Source organism: Cimex lectularius, unplaced genomic scaffold (assembly GCF_000648675.2).
Source record: "Cimex lectularius strain Harlan isolate CLEC.00 unplaced genomic scaffold, Clec_2.1 scaffold14, whole genome shotgun sequence".
Taxonomy (NCBI): domain Eukaryota; kingdom Metazoa; phylum Arthropoda; class Insecta; order Hemiptera; family Cimicidae; genus Cimex; species Cimex lectularius.
In genome coordinates, this window is record NW_019392637.1 from 1797432 (window position 1) to 1818430 (window position 20999).

At 37.0% G+C, this 20999-nt stretch overlaps 2 protein-coding genes across 2 annotated transcripts; one reads left to right on the plus strand and one right to left on the minus strand.

The window, feature by feature from the left end:
- Positions 1 to 793: 793 nt before the first annotated feature.
- LOC106673268 lies at positions 794 to 5380 on the plus strand. The gene is made up of 4 exons (XM_014405338.2): positions 794 to 1007; positions 4414 to 4537; positions 4598 to 4730; positions 4789 to 5380. The coding sequence occupies exons 1-4, from the start codon at positions 985 to 987 to the stop codon at positions 5070 to 5072; spliced, it is 564 nt and encodes a 187-aa protein (XP_014260824.1). The 5' UTR covers positions 794 to 984; the 3' UTR covers positions 5073 to 5380.
- Positions 5381 to 11393: 6013 nt separating this feature from the next.
- Positions 11394 to 20489, minus strand: LOC106673276 (constitutive coactivator of PPAR-gamma-like protein 1). The gene is made up of 16 exons (XM_014405354.2): positions 20196 to 20489; positions 16203 to 16767; positions 16025 to 16141; positions 14512 to 14911; positions 14346 to 14452; positions 14154 to 14276; positions 13866 to 14099; positions 13507 to 13796; positions 12899 to 13446; positions 12716 to 12814; positions 12554 to 12657; positions 12221 to 12352; positions 12067 to 12161; positions 11883 to 11984; positions 11577 to 11653; positions 11394 to 11475 (listed from the first exon to the last, which is right to left on the minus strand). Exons 2-16 carry the CDS (start codon positions 16722 to 16724, stop codon positions 11408 to 11410), a joined length of 3018 nt encoding a protein of 1005 aa, XP_014260840.1. The 5' UTR covers positions 16725 to 16767; positions 20196 to 20489; the 3' UTR covers positions 11394 to 11407.
- Between the last annotated feature and the right edge of the window lie 510 nt (positions 20490 to 20999).

A 20999-nucleotide genomic window follows, 5' to 3' on the forward strand; every position in this document is an offset into this window, starting at 1 on the left:
ACTGAACTAGTTAGCTTATTTTTCAGTAACTGAATCATATCATGAGTCGAATCAGTAAGTGACTAATTCACTCACTGAAGTAACTAAATGCATCGTTAGGCGATAAATTATCAAATCATTTACTATACATTACAGTGGTCTAATTGACCATATTAATTATTTCAATTAATTAATCTTTTTACCTAAGGTCTCGGATGGGATGAAAAATGGCAAAAGAGGGAAAAATTCGAAAGGTTGTAGGTTGAGATGAGTGGTTGGTAGCCGAGTTGATCGAAGTCATGATATGTCAAGTGGTTAGAGAAGCGGCGTATTGAGCAGGTCGTGGGTTCGAATCCCGCCCATGACGCTAACTTTTTCATCTCAAGACCTTAAGAAAAAATAAATAATAAATTAATAAATCATTAAAGAATAATTAAATAAATAAATAATAATTTACTAGAACTACTAAACTACAAAAAGGTATGATGTACATCTTGATTCTGGGGTTTATCAAGCACCTACCAGGATCAAAAGTAATAAGAAAAATTATTTTATGTATTAAGACTTCACCGTTCACCGATACATTAGTTATTTCCCTTAATTTAGGGATCTAGCTAGCTCAAATTTTTAGGGAAGTGGGGTAGAGCAGCGATGCCATTTGAAAAATGGTAGGTCAAATTCGGAAGGGCTGAGAAATCAGGTCGATCTTGAATATTTAACAGAGCGGTTTAGGCTTTAAATCTTCGATAGAATTTCAATGCCAAGACTTAAACGAGGTGGTGGACCCCCTGGTGACTTTGGCCGGGCACTTAGCCCGTCCCCCACCGGCCGGGATGGAATCCGGGGGGACCTGGAAGGGATAAACCGACGGACTGGCCTCCTCCCGATCTGGAGGGAAAAAAAAGCAGTCTTTCAAGAGCCGAGGACAAGGCAGCGAAAGTGCACCGCCGACTGAGAGAAGAGAGAGAGAAGCAGCAGCAGAAAGGCCAACAGAAGGAGAACAACATGAAACAACTCTTCTGCCTCACGTGAGTCCCACTGAGAAAATATTTAGTTAAAAGAATTGAAATATTTTTCCGTTTTTTTTTTTTTTCTCTTTTCCATTCGACGGTCTCTCTCCGGCCTCGGATATGAAAGTTACAAAGGCAATTGCACAATAAAGAGGCGCAGCTTCATCGCTTATTCTGATTTTATAGGCGTGGCAGATTTAAAAGGAATGCGTTCGTATAAAATTTCCGCCAAGGCGCGACTATACCGGAGTTGTCGAATGAAGGGCGGTCGGGAAGAAAAGAAATTTAGACGGAGTCTTCCAAAACTGCGGTCCCAATAACGTCCGAAAGCCAGGCGCCTGCCTCGAAAAACCATCATGACCAGACCCACTTGAAAAACTCCACAAGTTGTCGTAATTTAAACCTGAATTTTTAATTAAGACATTTTTGAAGAAATGTGGACGGAATTGCCCAAAATTGTGGTTCTACTTTTTGTCCAATACCCAGAAATTTGCACATTTCCACGACTCCTCTCTGGCCAGACACACTTAAAAAAACTCCACAGGTTTTCGTAATTTAAACTTGAAACGTAATTTAGACATTTTTCAAGAAATGTGGATGAAATTATCCAAAATTGTTATTCTAATTTTGTCCAAAATCCCAGAAATTTGCATATTTCCACGACCGCCCCTCTGGCCAGACTCTTGAAAATCGCCAAAATGTTTTTGTAATTTAAAATTAAATCGTTAATTAAAACATTTTTAGAGAAATATGATCGAAATCGTCCAAAATTTTGGTTCTACTTTTTGTCCAATACCCAGAAATTTGAAAATTTCCACGACTCCTCTCTGGCCAGACTCTTGAAAAACTCCACAGGTTTTCGTAATTTAAACTTGAAACGTAATTTAGACATTTTTCAAGAAATGTGGACGAAATTATCCAAAATTGTTATTCTAATTTTGTCCAAAATCCCAGAAATTTGCATATTTTCACGACCGCCCCTCTGGTCAGACTTGAAAATCGCCAAAATATTTTTGTAATTTAAAATTAAATCGTTAATTTAGAAAATTTTTTTAAAGAAGTGTGAACGAAATTGTCCAAAATTGTTGTTCTAATTTTGTCCAAAATCCCAGAAATTTGCATATTTCCACGACTCCTCTCTGGCCGGACCCACTTGAAAAATTCCACAAATTTTAAAACTGAATCGTTAATTTAGACATTTTTCAAGGAAGATAGACGAAATCGTCCAAAATTGTGGTCCTAATTTGTTTCCAAAACCCAGAAATTCGCACACTTCCACGACCGCCCCACTGCCCAGACTCTTGAAAAACCCAACACATAATTTAATCTTGAATTTTTAACTTAGACATTTTTGAAGAAATGTGGACGAAATTGCCCAAAATTATGGTTCAAATTTCCGTTCAAAACCAGAAATTTAAACACTTTTAAGATCCATGTCTGCCAAGACTCTCGGACAAGCCACCAAACATGGCCGTCCTGAAATTATTAAAAGTTAAATTGAGTCGTTAATTTAAATAGTTTTCAAAAAGTTTTAGACAAAATTGTCCAAAATTATGGTTCTAATTTATATCCAAAAACCCAGAAATTCGCTCTCTTCCACGACCCCCCCCCCTGGCCTCACTCTTAAAAATCCCCACAAGTTTTCGTAATTTAAACTTGATCGTTAATTTAAATTTTTTGTAGAAATATGGACAAAATTGTGGTCCTAATTTTTGTCCAAAAACCCAGAAATTCGCATATTTCTACGACCACCCCTATGGCGAGACTCTCAATTTCCGTCCAAAACCCAAACATTTACACACATCCACGCCCCCTCATTCAACAATTTCGACTCACAGAAATATAGAACGTTAAATGGAATCATTAAACTATTGAGTATTTTTATTAAAATAAATGCGGAAAAAATCGTCAAAATTTTCCTTTTATGGCCAAAAAACAAAAACTAAGACTCCCCCCCACCAGTTAAAAATTTCGACGCCCAGAAATGTAGAATTTTAAATGGATAAAATTATATTCGATTATTTTTCAAAGGATGTAGGAAAAATTCGTCCAAAATTTTGGCCTCACTTGGCACCCAAAACATAAACATTTACACACTTCCTCGACTCCTATCTAACCAGTCGCTCGGAAAACCACCTCCTAACTTTTTTTAATTGAATCGTTTGTACGGGTGGACGAAATTGTCCAAAATTGCTAAATTTGTGGATCTTCCCGTTCAAAACGTCCAAAAAATACATTAATAGACGGCCCCCAGTCAAAAAAAAATATATTCATTCTTAAAGGTAAACGTTTATATCAGCTATTTTTCAAAGAACTAAAAAGAAAAAATGGTCCAAAATTGTGTTTCCTCTTGACGTCCAAACCACAAATTTACACACTTTCACGACCTCCTCATTCGGCCCTGACTCCTATAATTCCTTAAAAACTTGTCGCCCCATATTATTTAAATGGGACGTTTAGGGGGGAAAAAAACTTGGACAGAATTGACAGAATTGGACGAGGTTGTCTAAAATTGTGGCGTCTCTAGCCTTGCCCCAAACCAAAAATTTTCAACACTTTCCTCATCGTCCATACTTGACGTCCTGTAAATCAAAATGGGATATTTGTTTTTTTGCCAAGATGTCGGCGAAATTGTCCCAAATTCTAGTCTCTATTTCCGTCTAACAGCCAAAAAAATTTATCCCTACCTTAATATAAAATAATCACCGTCCAATAATAAATGTGAAGCGTCCAAAAATGGTTAACGATCGCTTTATAACCTCTCATATCCTCTTCACCAACCAATAAGAATCTTCCCCGCCAAAATAAGCCCCTTACATCCATCCACCACATAATGTAAAATATACTATAGACTGCTATACTTTATAGACAGTTTTTTCCCTATTCCACTTCAGAACCGTCGGCAAATTATTTTTTCGATTCGGAGAGGCACGAAAATCGTTTAACGCTGGCTTTATAACCTTTTCATGCGATCGTGACGTCATCAGGATCTCCCCGCCAACACTAGCCCCCACTACTTACCGGAAAATATATTTTTTTAAACTAATTTTTTCTGCTTTAGCCGTTTTTCGACTAGACTTTCACTTGAGAAACATCGGAAAAATTATTTTTTTCGAATCGAAGTGATATAAAAACCGTTGGACCCTTTTATAACCTGATGCGATTGTGACGTCATCAGAATCTCCCCGCCAAAACTAGCCCCCTTTACTGGGAAAAAAAATTTAAACTGATTTTTCCTGCTTTTAGCCGGTTTTCGACTAGGTTTCCACTTGGGAACCGTAGGCAAATTATTTTTTTCGAATCGGACGGATATTAAAATCGTTTGAAGACCCTTCTCCCCACTTACATGCGCTGATTCGGTTGTGGCGTCATCGAATAGCCTAATGATCCTATGATCGGTCATAATTGATAATTTCCGTTTTAGACTTGTGCTCGGCCTGGCGTGCTTCGCCCTTGGCCAGGACTACCAGGACATCGAAGAGAAACCGATTTCCAGGCTGAGGAGCCCTAGAGGGCCGCTCATACCCAACAGGGCCAACAAACAACAGGTGGGTCTCCGGATAAATAATTGACGATCAGCACATAATTTTTTAAAATTTTCTTTCAAGGCTCTGAAGGCTCAGACGACGACGACTACGACAACAGAAGCACCTGCCGAAGAGTACGACGAGGCGAACTACGACGAAGAAGAACCCCAGCAAACAACTACAACGACCGAAGCGCCCAAGAAAGGGATTAGAGGTAATTAATTAGATATTGGTTTTGATTGAGTGTTTGATTGATGGATCGATTTGGTTAGGAGGAGTGCTTAGGCCATTCAGGTCCAACACGGACTTGATCGAAGCACTGAAGAGGAGGAGGGCCCAGGCGGGATCTGCCTCGCAGCACCACTCGACGACAACAACCACCACTTCCGCCCCCCAGGAGTCGAGCAAGTCCCAAAGGAGGTCCAAGGGGCTCGAACCGTCCCGCAAATTTGCCAGGAACGGGTACCAGGGTCAAACGAGCACGACTGAACCGCCCCAGGGGGACGAGCCGACTCAGAGGTCGCGCTATTTCGCCGGCAGGGGAAAACGATTTTAAGTTAAATCCTCCTCAAGAACAGATGGCAGATAGAAAAGAAAACCTGCCCTATTCGAAGAACCGACATCTTATAAATAAATTGTGATAAACTCAATTATAAGGCCATAATTTTTCTTTTTTTAATGTTAATAAATGTAATTTTTCAATGAATGAAACAAAAAATCCGGCCATGTATTTTTTAAATATTTTATGTTTTAATTAAAAAAAAAAAATAAAGTTACCAATTTGCCAAGGTGGTGTTACAAAACACCATACCCCAGCAGCAAAACTATATTGTAAATATTATAAATAAACTTTAAAAAAAGAAACGATTTTTTTTTTCGGATTATTCTATACAAATACTAGGTGAGATGCGTTTGAAGGTACTTAAATTTCCAGGCTTTTAGGAAAACAAAAGTAAATCCTCGAAACAGTAAGTTAAACAGATAAGATGAAATCGCTTGAGAAGGTTGGACACTAAGAGACGGTTTCGTTTGAGAAAGTTGGCGCATAGGAGAGTAACACTTGAGAAGAGTTGTATAAATGAAAATTTTCATACAAGAAGATTTCACTTGAAAAAGTTTGTATAAAAAAGCGGTTACACTTGAAGAGATTTCATTTGAGAAGGTTTGCTCAAAGGGGAGGAGGTTTCATTTGAGAAAGTTTGCCTAAAGAATCGGTTTAAAGTTGAGGAGGTTTCATTTGAGAAGGTTTGCACAAAAATGAGGTTTCATTTCAGAAGGTTTGCACAAATAAGTGGTTTACAGTTGAGCAGGTTTGTATAAAGGAAAAATTTCATATGAGCAGGTTTGCACAAAGAATCGGTTTACAGTTGAAGACGTTTCGTTTGGGAAGGTTTGCACAAATAGGAGGTTTCTTTTAGAAAATTCTCACAAAATAAAAGAGAAACTTCAAAAATTATACACAAAAGGGATTGAGGAAATTGAAATTTGATGTTTGTACAAAGGGGAGGTTTCGATTGAGAAGGTTTGCACACAAAAATGGTTACACTTGAGGACGTTTCATGTGAGAAAGTTTGAAGAAAGGAAGGTTACACTTGAGGAGGTTTTACAACGAGAGGGTTCCATTTAGGAAGGTTTTCACGAAGAAAAGATTAAACTTCAGAAGGTTTACACAAAGAAAAGTACCCATTTGAGAAGATTCGTGCAAAGGGGAGGTTTGATTTCGGAAGATTTGCATAAAGGAAGTTTCATTTGAGAAGGTTTGCACAAAAAATGCGGTGACACTTGAGAAAGTTTGCCCAAAGGAATGTTTCACAAACTTGAGTAGGTTTAACATCTTGAAGAAATTTGCACAAATAGGTTTAAAAAAAAAGCAAGGGGAGGTTTCATTTGAGAAGGTTTGTCAAAATAATATCAAAACGGCAATGGAAGACGCAGTTAATTTTAGAATTTATTTATTTGATTTAACTTTGGACGTAGTAGGTTGGGAAAAAAATTGTAAGATAACAATAACAACAAATACATAATTATTGATGTGTTTAATTAATATTTCTCGGTGATTCGGCCGAATAGAGTTTGATTATAGTAAAATAATATTTTTAAATTAAAACTTACCAAGAAGAGGTAAGGGCGGTAATGATGTAAAAACCACTTTTCACACCACCTTCAATCCCCTCGGGTCTTGGCACACGCAATTTATCCACCTTGAGATTTGTTAGGCGTTTCCATGGCACCATTGAATTAAAGGTGATCAAGTCTAAGGCCCTCACTTTAGGCGTCTCAGAATATCTGCAATTTTTTGAACTTTTTTTTGCGCACAAATTCTATTGCTTTGTTAAGGATCAAATCAGCTCAAGGTTTAAAAATAAAATAAAATAAAAGTTTATATATATATATAGANTTTAAATCTCACACTTGCCGCACCTATATTTATTGAAACTTTTTCCGTAAAGAAAAAAAAAATTTATAGTATAAATTTTGCGTGTCTTGTGTTCGACTAAGTATAAAACAATAAAAATAAACAATTGACACTTTTTTCTCTCTCTTTACTCCCTCCCCTTTCTTATATTTAAATACATTGTTTATTGAAATTTTTATGAGGGGAGGAATAATTTTAAAGCAGCATAACATTTTAGGTAATAAAAGAAAACAATTGACAATTGATTATAATAATAAAGGAAAGAAAATTAAACGACATCGTTTAAAAAAAAGGATACAAATATATTTAAGGGGGTGGGAAAGGAACAAACAACTTTTTTCCTCTCGATAAACAATTTTGTTTAATGTATAATGAAAAAATTACATTATGAAAATTACAAACATTCAAATCTCTTCTTCTTTGCTGTTTCTTTTGATTTAATAATGTTATCGATTTGATTTTAATAAGATTCAAAAGAAAAAAAAAAGGCAAGACTAATTCTGAATAAAAAGATAGATTTTTCATTGAAAAAATTATTGTATTGGTTGGCCGTGCGAACACGCAAGAGAACTTAAATATGTACTTTTTTATTTTTCCTGAGGAAAAATCAAACCAAAGAAAAAAGTTAAAACTATCAAATTTGGCTTTGTGAGTAACTATTTAATTTTAATTTCTGACAGTTTACCAGCTAACATCTATGGAATACAAGTGTCAAAGAGGTTTTTCCCCCTGAATCTTTTTGTAGAAAATAATAACAGTAACATTCATAAAATAATAATGTATGAAAAGTATATTAATAAAAAATCTATCAACCATAAATTAAATGAAACCAATTCCCCAATTTTTAATGCAAAAAGTACATATTGTTTAAATTATTATGTATATTTATTCGATGAAAATGGATGACTGATCAATTCGTCGAATATATGGGATAAGGGGTACCTTTTTTTTTTCCCCCTCACAATTAATAACTGTCCTAATTTTGATCGTCCGTTCAATTCTTCAGGTATGTACGAAGGCCAAGTTCTTTTGGGTCTCAGGCCTAGCTGTTGATTTTGTAGAGCCGTGAAGTTGAACGAACAGGACGTACAAAATCTCAACAAATTACGACCGTAATTGATTATAAAAAAAAACTAAGATGATCCCCTCATTCATATATTCTACGATTAATACTTAAAAACTATTGAATGTTTTTATTACATATTTAAAATAATATTACAATAAATCAAGGAAAATAATTTTTTCTTCCACTTTTTTGGGGGGGAGGGGGTTAAATCTTTTTATTATTATTTTTTAAATCAACCTTATTCTTAATATTAAATATATTAATTATTTTTTACCTCTTTGTGATTTTTATATTATTAATTAAACATTTGAATAACTAGAGTGCAATATTTATATTTCAATGAATTTTTGTTTAATCTCTCCCTTTTTCAATAATAAACTAAACAAAAATTATATAAGCAAGCATTGTTAAAAGAAAATTTAAAAAAACACAATATTTATTACAAGTTTACAATGAATTTTTTTTTAACTTTACAATATTTTTTGTTCTTCTAAAAAAGCTGTATTTTTTTAAATTTCTGTTTTAAGTATTAAGATATATACTTTTTTCTTAAATCTTACTGCATAAAAATAAAGAAAAATTAACGATAACTGATATTACACACAAAAAAGGTCGCCGATCGTACGGTAAGAACTGTCGAGGCCTGGAGAATCGAGCATGTTTTTGTTTGTTTTCTTATATTATTATTTTTTTATTTTTATTATGTTATTACGTCAAATGACAATAATCGACGATTATTGTTTTCTCCCATTTCTGCTAATGTTATTTTCATTTCAAAAAAATAAAAACATCAACGGGCGTCTCTAGGAGTGACAAAGTCGCCGTGAACATCGGATTCATAACTCACAATATTTACATTACATTTTTCTTTTAATACACGTTATGCAATAATTATTTATTTATATTATTAACCCACCCCATTAAGCGATACAGGGACAGCAATAAAATGACAAAAAAAAAAGAGCGATTGTAAACAGTTTTTTTTATACAGTACCTCATGCAACAAAAGTTTAACATAAAAAACAAAGTGAATGGCATATATGTCCATCTATACACAGCATATACCATAGTGAGTACATGCATATATGTATATACTTCTTATATATGTTTATTATCGCTCTTATTTGCTTTTAATATATTTTTTTTTTTATATATTTTTACACTTTTTACCTAGTTTTTTAAATTAATTCTAACCGTCACTGTGCATTTTTCCCCCATTACATACATATATTTGTGTATATAAATTTTTAAAAATTGTTTTATAAACAAATAAAATATAGTTCAGAGGTCTTTTTGGTTCAAACAGTATGGGAGAAAAAAATGCACGGGGTGCTGGCGGCGATGGATTTGTTTTATATATTACATTGTTGTTGTTTTTTAAATAAATTTCACAATAAAAACATATTACACAACAGCAAAATTAACCCTTTCATGCTAAATACTTTGATCATTTAAATTAAAGGGATAAAATCTTTCAACTACCGACAAAAAGAAAATTCATCTTATCTACAAGTTATTTTGCCCGACTAACTTTTTTTCTTAAATGTTTATTCGTTATCAACATTATCGTTATTCGTTCTCTCTCTTAATTATGCACTTATATAATAGTTGATTTTTATTTTTAAAAGTATAATACTATAATAAGTGTACATTTAAAAATTTAAAATCGATAAAACCATTTCAAAAAAAGAAAAGAAACGACAAACTTACGAGCTATTTTAATTATTATTCTGCTTATTTACTTATTTTTATCAAATTTTTTTTTGTCTTTTTCCCATTTTTATTTTTTAAAAATTCATAGTTATGCTTTATTCAGTTTCACTTTTGTGTGCACAAAAAAGCGCATTGCGTTCAATACATGGTCGTAGTGTTCAGGTTAGAAAAAAAACTGACCCATCCAGGCCCCTCGCGAATCAGTAGTGACAATAACTATCTTATATTTTTATTACAAAAAAATGCACGCAAATAATAATCAAAATTAATGAAAAAAAGAACAGTTCTTACCGATGCTCCGATCGCCTGCAGTTTCGTTTTTGACTGAACAAATTTTTATTTATTTATATCGTGTATTATTTGTTTTGTTTTTTCTCTCTTATAGGCTTAATTAAACCTTATGTTGATCGATTAATTACAGAGCACTCTGAGAAAGTACTGAAACCGTGGGAAGGGGGGAGGGCACATATCAGATAACAAAAAATCTAATTTAAAAAAAAAATTGAAAATTATTCGGTTTTGTTTTTGTTAACCAAAATCAATAATGAATTAATTTAAAAATAAAATAATCCTCTCATCACTAATAATAAATATCAATAATAAAAATTGATAATAAATATCAATTTTTATATTTCTTACATTATTATGTTTTCTCCCCCCCCCCTCTTGATTGCTCTTGGCATTTAATGTCTTATATAATTTCATTTTTCTCTCAATTTTTTTTTTTAGAGTGTTGTAAATACATTATGTATGTACATATTATGTGTACTCACATGCGAGTGAGACACAATTTTATGTAATTTAGTCTGAATCGGACTCGTTTTTTTTATTTTTATTTATGCATACTTTATGTGTTATTCAACATGTATCATCGCGTTTTTTTTTTTTTTAATTGCTACGTAAATATTAAGCATACACATTAAAATACAAACGCATGTATGGTTTTTCTTAAAAATTTTGTAAATAAATTACACTTTTTTTTGTGTGTCGCACGTGATCAATTTTTAGAAATTAATGAGCACCCCACTATTGTGCTGGGCACGCTGTTTAAAAATAAAAAATTTTAATGTCAAAGTACGATTTTTTAAAAAATCTTTTCTTTGTCTCTGTTTTCTCATAATTTTTTTTTTATTTTTTGCAGATATTAAATACAATGTAAAGAAAAAGATTTGTTGTTAAATATAAATTCCATCAGGTATTTCAATTAAAAAATAATAATAATAAAAAAAGAAACAGTACAAAGCAAGGGGGAGCCATCGGAAAAAATAACCGACGCGACTTTTTTTTTTTTTTTAAACCGTATCACAATATTTGAGATTTTTTTTTTCAAATATAAAAACAAAACAAACAAAAAATAAAAACAAAAACCTCCGAATAACAAAATAAACTGAGTTACTTATCTCCTTTTTTTTTTTTTTAAATCCATCATGTCGCACTTCATACATCATATATATATATAATCTGTATAAACGTTACCTTTGTTTCTGTTTTAAAAAGTCTTATAATGTACAAATTGAAACTTTTTTTTTCTTCAACTTCGTCCTTTATTTCCGTGTGGTCCTTATCTTTCTTCCGATAGTTCGATTTAAATCGAGTCGGTCCTTAAAAGCTATTTTTCTTTTTTTCTTTATAAACTATACACAAATAAATTATGGAGTCTTTTTTTCTCATTATCATTGGCACTTTAAACCTTAGTTCAGTTGTCGTTGAGCTGCGCCGGCGTTAGGACGTCCTTCCCGCTGCCTTTGGCACCGCACGAGCCTCCTGCGTGAAATAAAAGCACAGATTTTTTTTGTCATTTCTCTGTTAATACATACTGTCGGGATTTTTTAAAACACGCCGGAGTGAATTTATTTGGTGTTAACCTGATGCGACCGGAGCGGAGGCAAATTGATTCGACTGGGCGTTGTCCCCATTGGTACGGATCACAGACTCGTTTGCACTGGAACAAGAAAAAACATACATGTATTAAAAAGGCCTGGACCTGGCTTAAGATAATAAATTGTGCCTGTTTCCAAGGAAAAAAAATTATATGGTATGGTGGTTGTATGTACTTCACATTTACCACACACACACGCACGCACGAACGCGCGCGCACACACACACACACACACACACAAAATAATAATAATTATAATTTTCTACCATTTTTTAAAATAATAATTACTCACTTTGTGGTTTGCTTCTTTGGTTCGTTATTGATGAGGATGCGCTTTTTCTCTTCGAACTCGGTATAATCTTGATCAATAAAAACTGACGCATTTACAACTTTACTAAAAACGGGGAGAATGTTAAGACAGTATAACATTATTAATCAGGCAATTTTTGCGGTACGCTGTAAATTTATAAGTTTACCCATTAATAGGCGAGACGATGGTCATCATCCCTCGGCCGCGTGTCTTCCTCCCGTCTTTCTTGCTTACGATGGCATTTTTCTTTTTCCCGTTCACCTGGCGAAAAGAAAACAAACGTCAAGAGATGGAGGAGTTGTACTTTGAGTTTTACTTACAATGACTTTCCCAGGGACTCGCCCCTTCCCGCATTGTGCGAGGGCGCTGCCCCCTCTAGTCGTGTACGTCGGGTTTTTCCCACCCCTAATTGCAGAACCCCCATTATATCCAACGTTCCCAATTGACGTCACCTGTAACATGTCCCAAAGTTTAAGGCAAAAAAAATTAAATAAAAATACAGAAAATATAGCAATTGCAAAACAAGAAACCCTACCAACACCGTACAAGGCGTAATTTATAAAGAAGGTATAAACTTTGATAAAATGTTACCCATCTCATAATATAGACTTGTAAAATTGACATATTGTAAATTTTGTAAATCAGTGACAGACCTGAGTCTGCGGAACCATTAGGTTTTGATGGTGGAAGCGACAGTTGGGCCCCCAGTTGCCAACGACGACACCCGCGATTTCCAGTCGGCCGCCCGTTGTCATTCCTGGACGACAGAACAATTTCAGTACACTGACTTAATTTTTAAGTTTAAAGGTACTTACCACGACCTCGTACTGACGACAGAGCACCTGCGCCCCTTGTGAAAGTCGAGCCCTTCGAGGCGAGGCCAGCCGGCATGACAGAATGCACTCTAGAAGAGTCTGGAAATAGTTGAGTTTTTAGATTTCATGATTTCATTATTCAGTCTGATCAGTAATGATCAAATTATAAGTAAAAAAAATTACCTGCTGCGAGTGCCGGGATGTACATTGGCTGTGCCCACTGGATATAAAGGCCGTCGAGTATGGCCTCTCGCATACGTTCGACTTTACCGACTTGTATCGTCCTGTAATTGCACAGTTCTGGAAGGTTGTTGGCTGTTTCGGACCTCGCCAGCATGGCATGGAGTAGCTTTCCGTCGAAATAAAGCCAAGGGCACGTCATGACCCATGGTATCGGCGCCCCGCATGTGTCGTTTACAAGCAGAGCGTACTCAATTCCGGTCATGATAAGCGCGCCGATTTGTATCCCCCTCGTTGAAACGCAGTTCACCTGGAGTTCCTGGTTGAACTCGGAGTTGTTGAGGTGAGGGTCCATCGCCATGGATATGATCGCATCGAGTTCCTGTTTCTTCAGCATCCTCATTTCAGGATTTGACATTATATACCTAAGTACTGTCGCTAGGATCAACAACTGCTGTGGCACGTAAGTAGGATCGAGCATGAGCTGCGTGTCCGATCTCATGCACGTCAAATAAGCTCTCAGTCTTCTTCTTTTATCATCGACTGTCGTTCTAATAAATTTTTAAAAAGTCAATTTAAGTTTAAAAAAATGTAAGAAAAAACATACATACCCGAACCACAGTCGTTGAACTGTTGGCACGCCCCAACCGAGAGGCTCGGCTTTCACTATCTCCGGCTTCTCATACGGGTTCGACCTGCTCCATATCCATTCTTTGACCTTGACCTCAGGCGGTTTTGAATCGGTACCCTGTGCCTTGTTGTTCTTGTGTATGTACTGTAGATGGTGGAGGTTGAAAAGTATTGCGTAAACCATCATACGGAGCGGCCTATAGAACAGCTGTACGCTCGGTATGTCCTTGTGGTTCTCGTCCTCCATAACGACTGGGAGTTTGACCTCGCCCTGTTAAAAAAAAGAGTAGCAGTATGATTATTTACAAGTCCCATAAAAAAATAATCAAAAGTTACAAACCTCAGTGAGGATTTGGTAAATAAAGGGCGACATGAGTCCTTTGGTGTGGCGTTCGGTGACGGTCCGCATTATTTCCGCTGCTACCGGGTGCAGCTCTATCTTTTCCTCTTCAACTACCAGTCTTACGGTTTTCTTTGGCTTTGCCCCATTCTCGGCGGTGCGGTACGGTGACGTTGCACCCGAGCTCGATCCCGAACTTGACATTGTGAGGAGGTTGTGATTTCCATTTACAGCCTAGGGGGAAAAAGGTGATAAGTGCAATTGACAACGGGTAAGCTTGTACCGTACCTTTTCGCCGTTGATCTGAGCTGTCGGTTCATGAGGCTCAGTCGTCTTGGAAACGTTGACGACTATCTCAGGCCCAACGGAAAGGCATGCCACAGCCTCCGTGAGGGTTATCAACCCATCAAGCTAGAATAATAAATAATTTTAAGATTTTGTTAAAGAAAAATTTATATATTTTTTAATTATTGAAATTACCTCATTTCCTGTGCTTTCGGATGCCAACCTTGATGTGTCCATACCAGGTTCAGAATTTTCAGTCTTTTCGTTCAGTTTAGCTAAACCTTTCTTTTCAGTTTTTTTACCTAGAAAGAAGAACATTAATAAAACAAGTTTGTTATTTATTTTTATCGAGCCCACTCACCGTTGGCACTGATTTGGAATTTGAACGTGCCGTTTTTAGTGCCATCGAGATAATATTGAACGGCCTGTTTGAACTTTTCCGCCCGTTCGCCTCCGACTACGCCGAAAATCTCTGTGGCTAGGTCATTTATGTCAGTGGAAGACAGAGACCGTACAAAACCGGCGACAGCTCTCACCTTCTCGGGCGCAATAGCCCTCACCTTCTCAGATGGGGCGTCAGCGACCGTACCGTCTTTGCCCGGCTTGGGTTCGACATTGAGCTTTTTGTACAGGTCACTCAGCTCACTTTCAGGAAGGAGGAAGTTGCCGAGTAGGGCGGCCAGGACACACAGCTGTTCCTGCGTCAATTCAAGCCCTTTCATGACTTCGGCTATTATATACTCTTTCGACTCTAGAGTACCCTATTAAAACAACAATTAAAACCAATAATTAATAATAAATCTTTCTTAAGAAATTAGCTCTTGTTGTATAACCACTAACAAATTTTAACCTGACACACTATTATTCTATATTATTTTTTAATATTGCATTAAATTATTTATCTATCCACACTCATAGAAAAATAATATAAATTAAAAGCAAAAAAATTTTAAACTCATTTTTGGTGGTAGACTAGGTTATAACCTTCTTCAATGGTTATAAAATTATGTTTGAGTAATATCAAAAATAAACCATTCATCAAAAGAATTGGCGTACAAAATGTAATATTAATCCAACAGGTGGTTAACTACAAGATAATATACTAAGTGAGTATCTAAACAAATCAAATAAATAAGTATATTAGAATATTTCCAATAATTTTAAGTTTTTGTGAGGTTATAAATCACGGATGAAAATGGCAATGTAAAATTAGGCTAATTCACAATTTAGATAATATTTTTCTCCTGACAACATCCAGGTACGGTGGGACTTTATATAACACGATGATAAAATTGCGACTAGTACAGTGGAAACCCAATTATCCAGACCCGTATGTTAAAATATTTTTTATACATTTTTCACAATTCTCAATGTATATTAATTTTTTATTTTAAGTTCATAATTCAACTATGACCTTTTATTCGTCTCAAAAAATTCGTAAACACCACAGGAAAAAAAAAAAAAAAAAAAAAAAAAAAAAAAAAAAAAAAAAACAACTTAAAAGACTGGAAATTTCTGTGTCTTGTTGATGTTGGCTTCCATCAAAACGGTTTTTTTTATTAAACATTTTTTTATGTATAAATTTTTTGCGAAACGTGTGTCCAGACATAAACAAAAGGGGGGCATTTTTAAATTTGTTTGGCGACACCGTCATGAGATTAATTATTCCGTTAACATACTTATTAATTAATCCACATACAATTTTAATTATCGTTTCCTTGTGCCCAACTCGATAATTATGACAAAAGCCCTTTCCGTACAACATAAAACATCCAAATACTAATCTAGTAACATAAAACCGTGGAATAAGGTTAATAAAACAAAAATGCAAGTAAAAACGATAATTCAATTGTTGTATATTTTAAATTTACTACCTTATAAGTAAGTTTTAAATGTCTCGCTGAAAAATATCTCGGAGGGTTGAAGGCGACGTACTCAGCGTCGTCTGCAAGGATCGCATGACACATGTTCTCCCGGCAGTATGCAATTACCTGGAAATTCACAAAAAAAAAATTAATCCTTTGAGTAAAGGATGTTTATTTTTCGCTTTACTTCTTGTTTGTGATCTTCCATTGTGACAACAACCGGTACGTTTAGGTTCCTCAGAACCATCCTCAGCGTTGGGCGGAGGCAGGAAGGCGGGATCCACCATATTTTCGGCGGCGGGGTCCCCTTCATTGACAGATGCCTCAGGACGTGATTGATTCTCTGCCGGTTTCTAAACTGTTTCTGGATCCATTCTTCAGTCCTCTGCGGCTCGGTGCAGCCGTTGAAAAATACGGCCAGGTCTATTTTGGCGAGGTTGAGCGATGAGACAAGCTGGCCAAGGAAGGTCGTGACACGATTCCACTGACCGCCGCAGACCCAGTCAGAAAAGTAACCACCGTAAAGACGGTCCAAGCAGCATTCAGCATCAACTACGATGCTGAATTTGATGTTCTGCCCCTTCTTTTGAGGGTTTTTGACGAGCCATTTGGCGGCCTGGGATCTCGCTATCCTAACAAGATCGACACCAACACACGAACCCTCGATATGGCTTCCTTCAAGAAAAACCTGAAGGTCTTGGATGCCCATGGCGTAAATAACTTCTTATTTTTATCAGCTTCAGAACATAAATCTAAAAATAATAATAAAAATAAATATAAGATAATTGTGTAAATGCATAATTATTAACCAGATGAAAGGCAGGCCAAGACGATCGGTAATGGCCAAAAGTACGGGGTCAACACTAGAGGGGGTGAAACTCCAACCCCGCATCCTAGCAGTGCCCGCCCCCTGAGAAATGCTGGTCAGCGAGGAGTTAAGTCTAACCGAACAGAGGTTTTTAGAGGGATCAGACGCGAGAACACTTTAATGGTTTCACAGGATTTAACTGCTCTTGAACCCAATTTCACAGACATGGACAAATAGCAAGAGGCCAATCTGCCCAAAAACCAGCCTGCAATGAGGGATCAAGAAATGCAGACAGAAAAAGAAAATGAAGGCAAAGGATTCGGGGACTCTTCACAGAGGCCTACCTGACTTGTTATTGTCACTCTAGAATATCCCACCCTTGACAGTTGAATGACTAGATGCCATCCATGAGTAGCTATTGGATGGTAGAGGATTAAGATATGGTGAGATACTTCTTGAATTTTTCCAACACGTGCACTGTTAAACTTAATGTCAAATCCAAAAAAGAACCCAGTGAAACCTGTGGCTGCTCCTCTGAAGGGGTTGAAAAGCTTGCAAAATGAGAAAACATACCAACCCCAGGAGTGTTAGGGGAGCAGGAAAAAGCGGTAACACTTAAACCAAAAACAAAAGGGACAGTATACAAAGAACAGATTAGAAAATCCCCTTCCCTTACCAGAAGGACAAATCGTGGTAAAATTGGCCACCCCCAACTGACAGGAAAAAAGCGAGGGGGCCAAAAGCAGCAGGCAAGCACTGGAGTGTGTCCAGATGAATTTATATTACAGTCGGCAGCTGTCGACCTAAGCCATCTTTTCACCTGTAAAACCTAAACATTGCCCTAATCCAGTAACCTTGTGTAAGGGGGCATGGTGAAAAGGATACCATTAAATATAGATAAATTGGTTTACTTTAGGGATCATGAAAAACCCTAGATCCGCCCTAGTGAAGTTTTTATCTGTTCCAGAATATACGAGGGGGCCACAAAAGCACCTCCAGAGCAAGTAAAAAAGTTCACTAATAACGCCATACCAGCTGGGGCAGCACCGGTAACAACCAAAGGGATGAGTCTCTCTTTGAATACTTGCTGACGAATAACAGCAGAGAGTAATAGAAGAAACAAACAAAGACTGAGGTCTTAGATCTCACACTAGCAAGATCAATAAAATCATAGGTGGCATGTCTCCTCAAAACCATCTATTTCCGATTCATAGGATCATAAACTCTGTGATGGAGGCAAATAAACCGGTTTACGGTTTACAGAGAACCAGTAGCTCTTTCAAGACTCAAACTAGAGAGTAGAGACAGAAGGGTTGAATATTACAGTTTAAAAAATACAGGAACTAAATCAACTGGCCAAAAGGTTGACTTAGGCAATCACTACAGCCTATGAAAGCTGTAGCTCTTTAAAAGCCAAAGGGACAAATAGAGATGACCCATGGTGGAATCTAACGGAATATAGTGATACCCTTCAGAGGTGAGGATGTGAGCCTCTTCCTGCAAAAGTGTATGCAAACGGTTTTCGAATTACTGACTGTCATGTCCAAAAGGTAAAAATAGAGGTCATCAACGTACAGCAATCAGTTATTCTTGTTATATTGCTTTCTATGCCTGATTTACAACAAGTCACATCCCAGGACTAAGGAATTTTTTCAACTGTTCCGCATTGAAACTTGAAATAAGAATGCTTTCTACAGCGAGCTTTACAGTTGAATCAAGGCGTCTTTTGAGCTTAGGGATAGGGAAGGGGATAAAAGAAGCGGCCACAAGGCCTTCAGTACCTCGACCTGTGTAGACCTATTGTGCTCCCCTGTTTTTATCACTCACTGGCCACTTTCAGATTGTTAATCAGCCTCCATAACATTGCCAGTGGCTCCTTAGTTTAAGATCTTGCTTGCTGTTTTTCCTGTCCTAGTTGCAAGAACCTGCATCTACACCTTCACATCAACAAAATGTGCGGTATCCTACTCTACCTGGCAGTACCGGCACAGAGTTCTTCTCTGCCTGTACTCCTATCCACTGCATATGCTTTCTTAGGTGGCACTGTCCTGACAGGAGTCCAACCAGAATCCTGGTTCAGTTGAGGTTGCCTTTCAGTAATTCCTTTGTAAGTTTTGCGTGTGGCCCTTCTAAGAATCTTTTTGCATATACCTGCAGTACTGTTCCACCAGGTTTTGGACTCATTAAGGATCCATTTTAAGACTTTTGTGGCAGGATGCTAAACCACAGTAGGGTTCATGACCCATTCATCTTGGCTCCCTCTTTGGCCAACAAGTCTACCTTTTCATTGCCTCTATGCGCCGAGTGCCCAAGGACCCATGCCAGGGTCAGGCTATTAGTGTCGCTGACATTCGTCAGGGCCTCCATGCAGTTCCAAACACTCTTTCCTTTCCTTCGCATGTAGGCTGTAGCATATTTACCTAAATTTACAAGCATCTGATCTTTCAAATCGAAGTTTTCAGACAAATTGACAAAGCTCCTCTCTAACCACACTATCCGAAATGATGCCAAGATATCCAAAAACCCATCCACCATTCCAATCGTCCTCAGAAAAATTGTCAACTATGTCACAACGACCTCAACATTCCTTTCATCAAGGAACCGATCCATTCCCAATTCCAAAAGTTCCCACCAACCTCTCGACCCGTCCTAACCTACCAAGTCCTCTCTGCACACTCCCTCCCTGAGAACCCACAGTGAGTAGAACCATGTAGTTCTGCCAAAATTTCCCACAACCTATCCAACCCTTCCAATCAAAAGTCCTCAGACAAATCGTCAAAACTATGTCACGACCTCAATATTCCTTTCGTCAACATACTGAACCATTCCCGATTCCAAGAGTTTCACACCAACCTCTCCATCCGTCCTAACCTACCCACTCCCAACCCGAGAGCCGACCAATTAATTGACGATAGCCCGAGACCTTCATCCTTCCACTGAGTGCCAGCACCAGCCTGTTTCTCATGTGGCATGGCCCTACAGGACTAGCATTAGTGATGTGACCATTAAACAAATTGAAATCACATTTGTAATATGTACAAATATGTATAGGCTGCAAATATTAAATTTAAGATTTTTTAAAAAGATTTCCAATAACTGTGTTTTTCCTGAGACATTAAGATCGACTTCGACCGAATTTGACATATTGTCCATTTTAGACTGATCGGCATTGGAGTGGCCGTTCAGTGTTGAATCTTTCCCCTTTTTAAAATACCGTTTAATTGTATTTGTGTGCTGTCTAATAATAGAGGTGGTTTAATCAATAAAAGATAGGTTAAGGGGTGGTCGCGTGGTTTTTATCTTATTTAATCGTGTGAGGACTAAATATAAAAAATCGGTTTTATTTACAATTCGGGTCTTCAGTGGTTTTACCTCAAGTCCGAGGATGCCGGCGGGTCGTTGAAGTGCCGAAGGCTCGGTTCTCCGGCTGTCCTGCACGTCCGGCGTGGCGCCGTTCCGTCCCGCGTCGACTCGATCCGCGGCCGGAAAATGTAGAGTCAGTGAACGCCGGCCATGCCGACGTCTAGGCTTCTTGGATGAGAAATCGTCGGCGGGGGGAGCCTTTTCGTTGGGTTTTACGATATTGGGTTTAGGGTCGAGAAATCGGTTTATTGGAAGTCTCCGAACCTGGGGTACTGTCGGCCGTATCAATGGGGAAGGCTCAGGGCAGTGGTGATGAGGTACCCAACTACACCCCGTTTTCCCGCAAAACTATTAACAATAACATCTTCAAAATAGACTCAAAAATCTTTTTTAATTGTTAATTTTTGACTTTGTATCATGTAACACAAAAAAATTACTTGAAAAAAAAAATTCTGGTGGAAAAGGCACGGAACGTAAACCATCCAAAATGTGGAGGGGGCGTCTAAAAGTCCCTACATCTATATCATCTAAGCTAGGTTTTTCTTTCTACCCGTTACTTAGTCCACGCGGGGCTCTTTTAATGTACCTTTCTAATGAGGTGCACACTGCAGAATGCTGACTTTCTAATATAATTTATCGTTTCTCAAATTCTCATATTCAGTTCACTTCATCTATAAATGGTAAAAAATTGTCTGTAGGATGGAATTTCAAGAAATCCTTTCTTAGCTGCTATCCATGCCATTGTAGGAATGTAATGTAAAAATTTCATCCTTTTAGATCCAGCGGTTTGGTCAGTGCGTGCACACAATATTC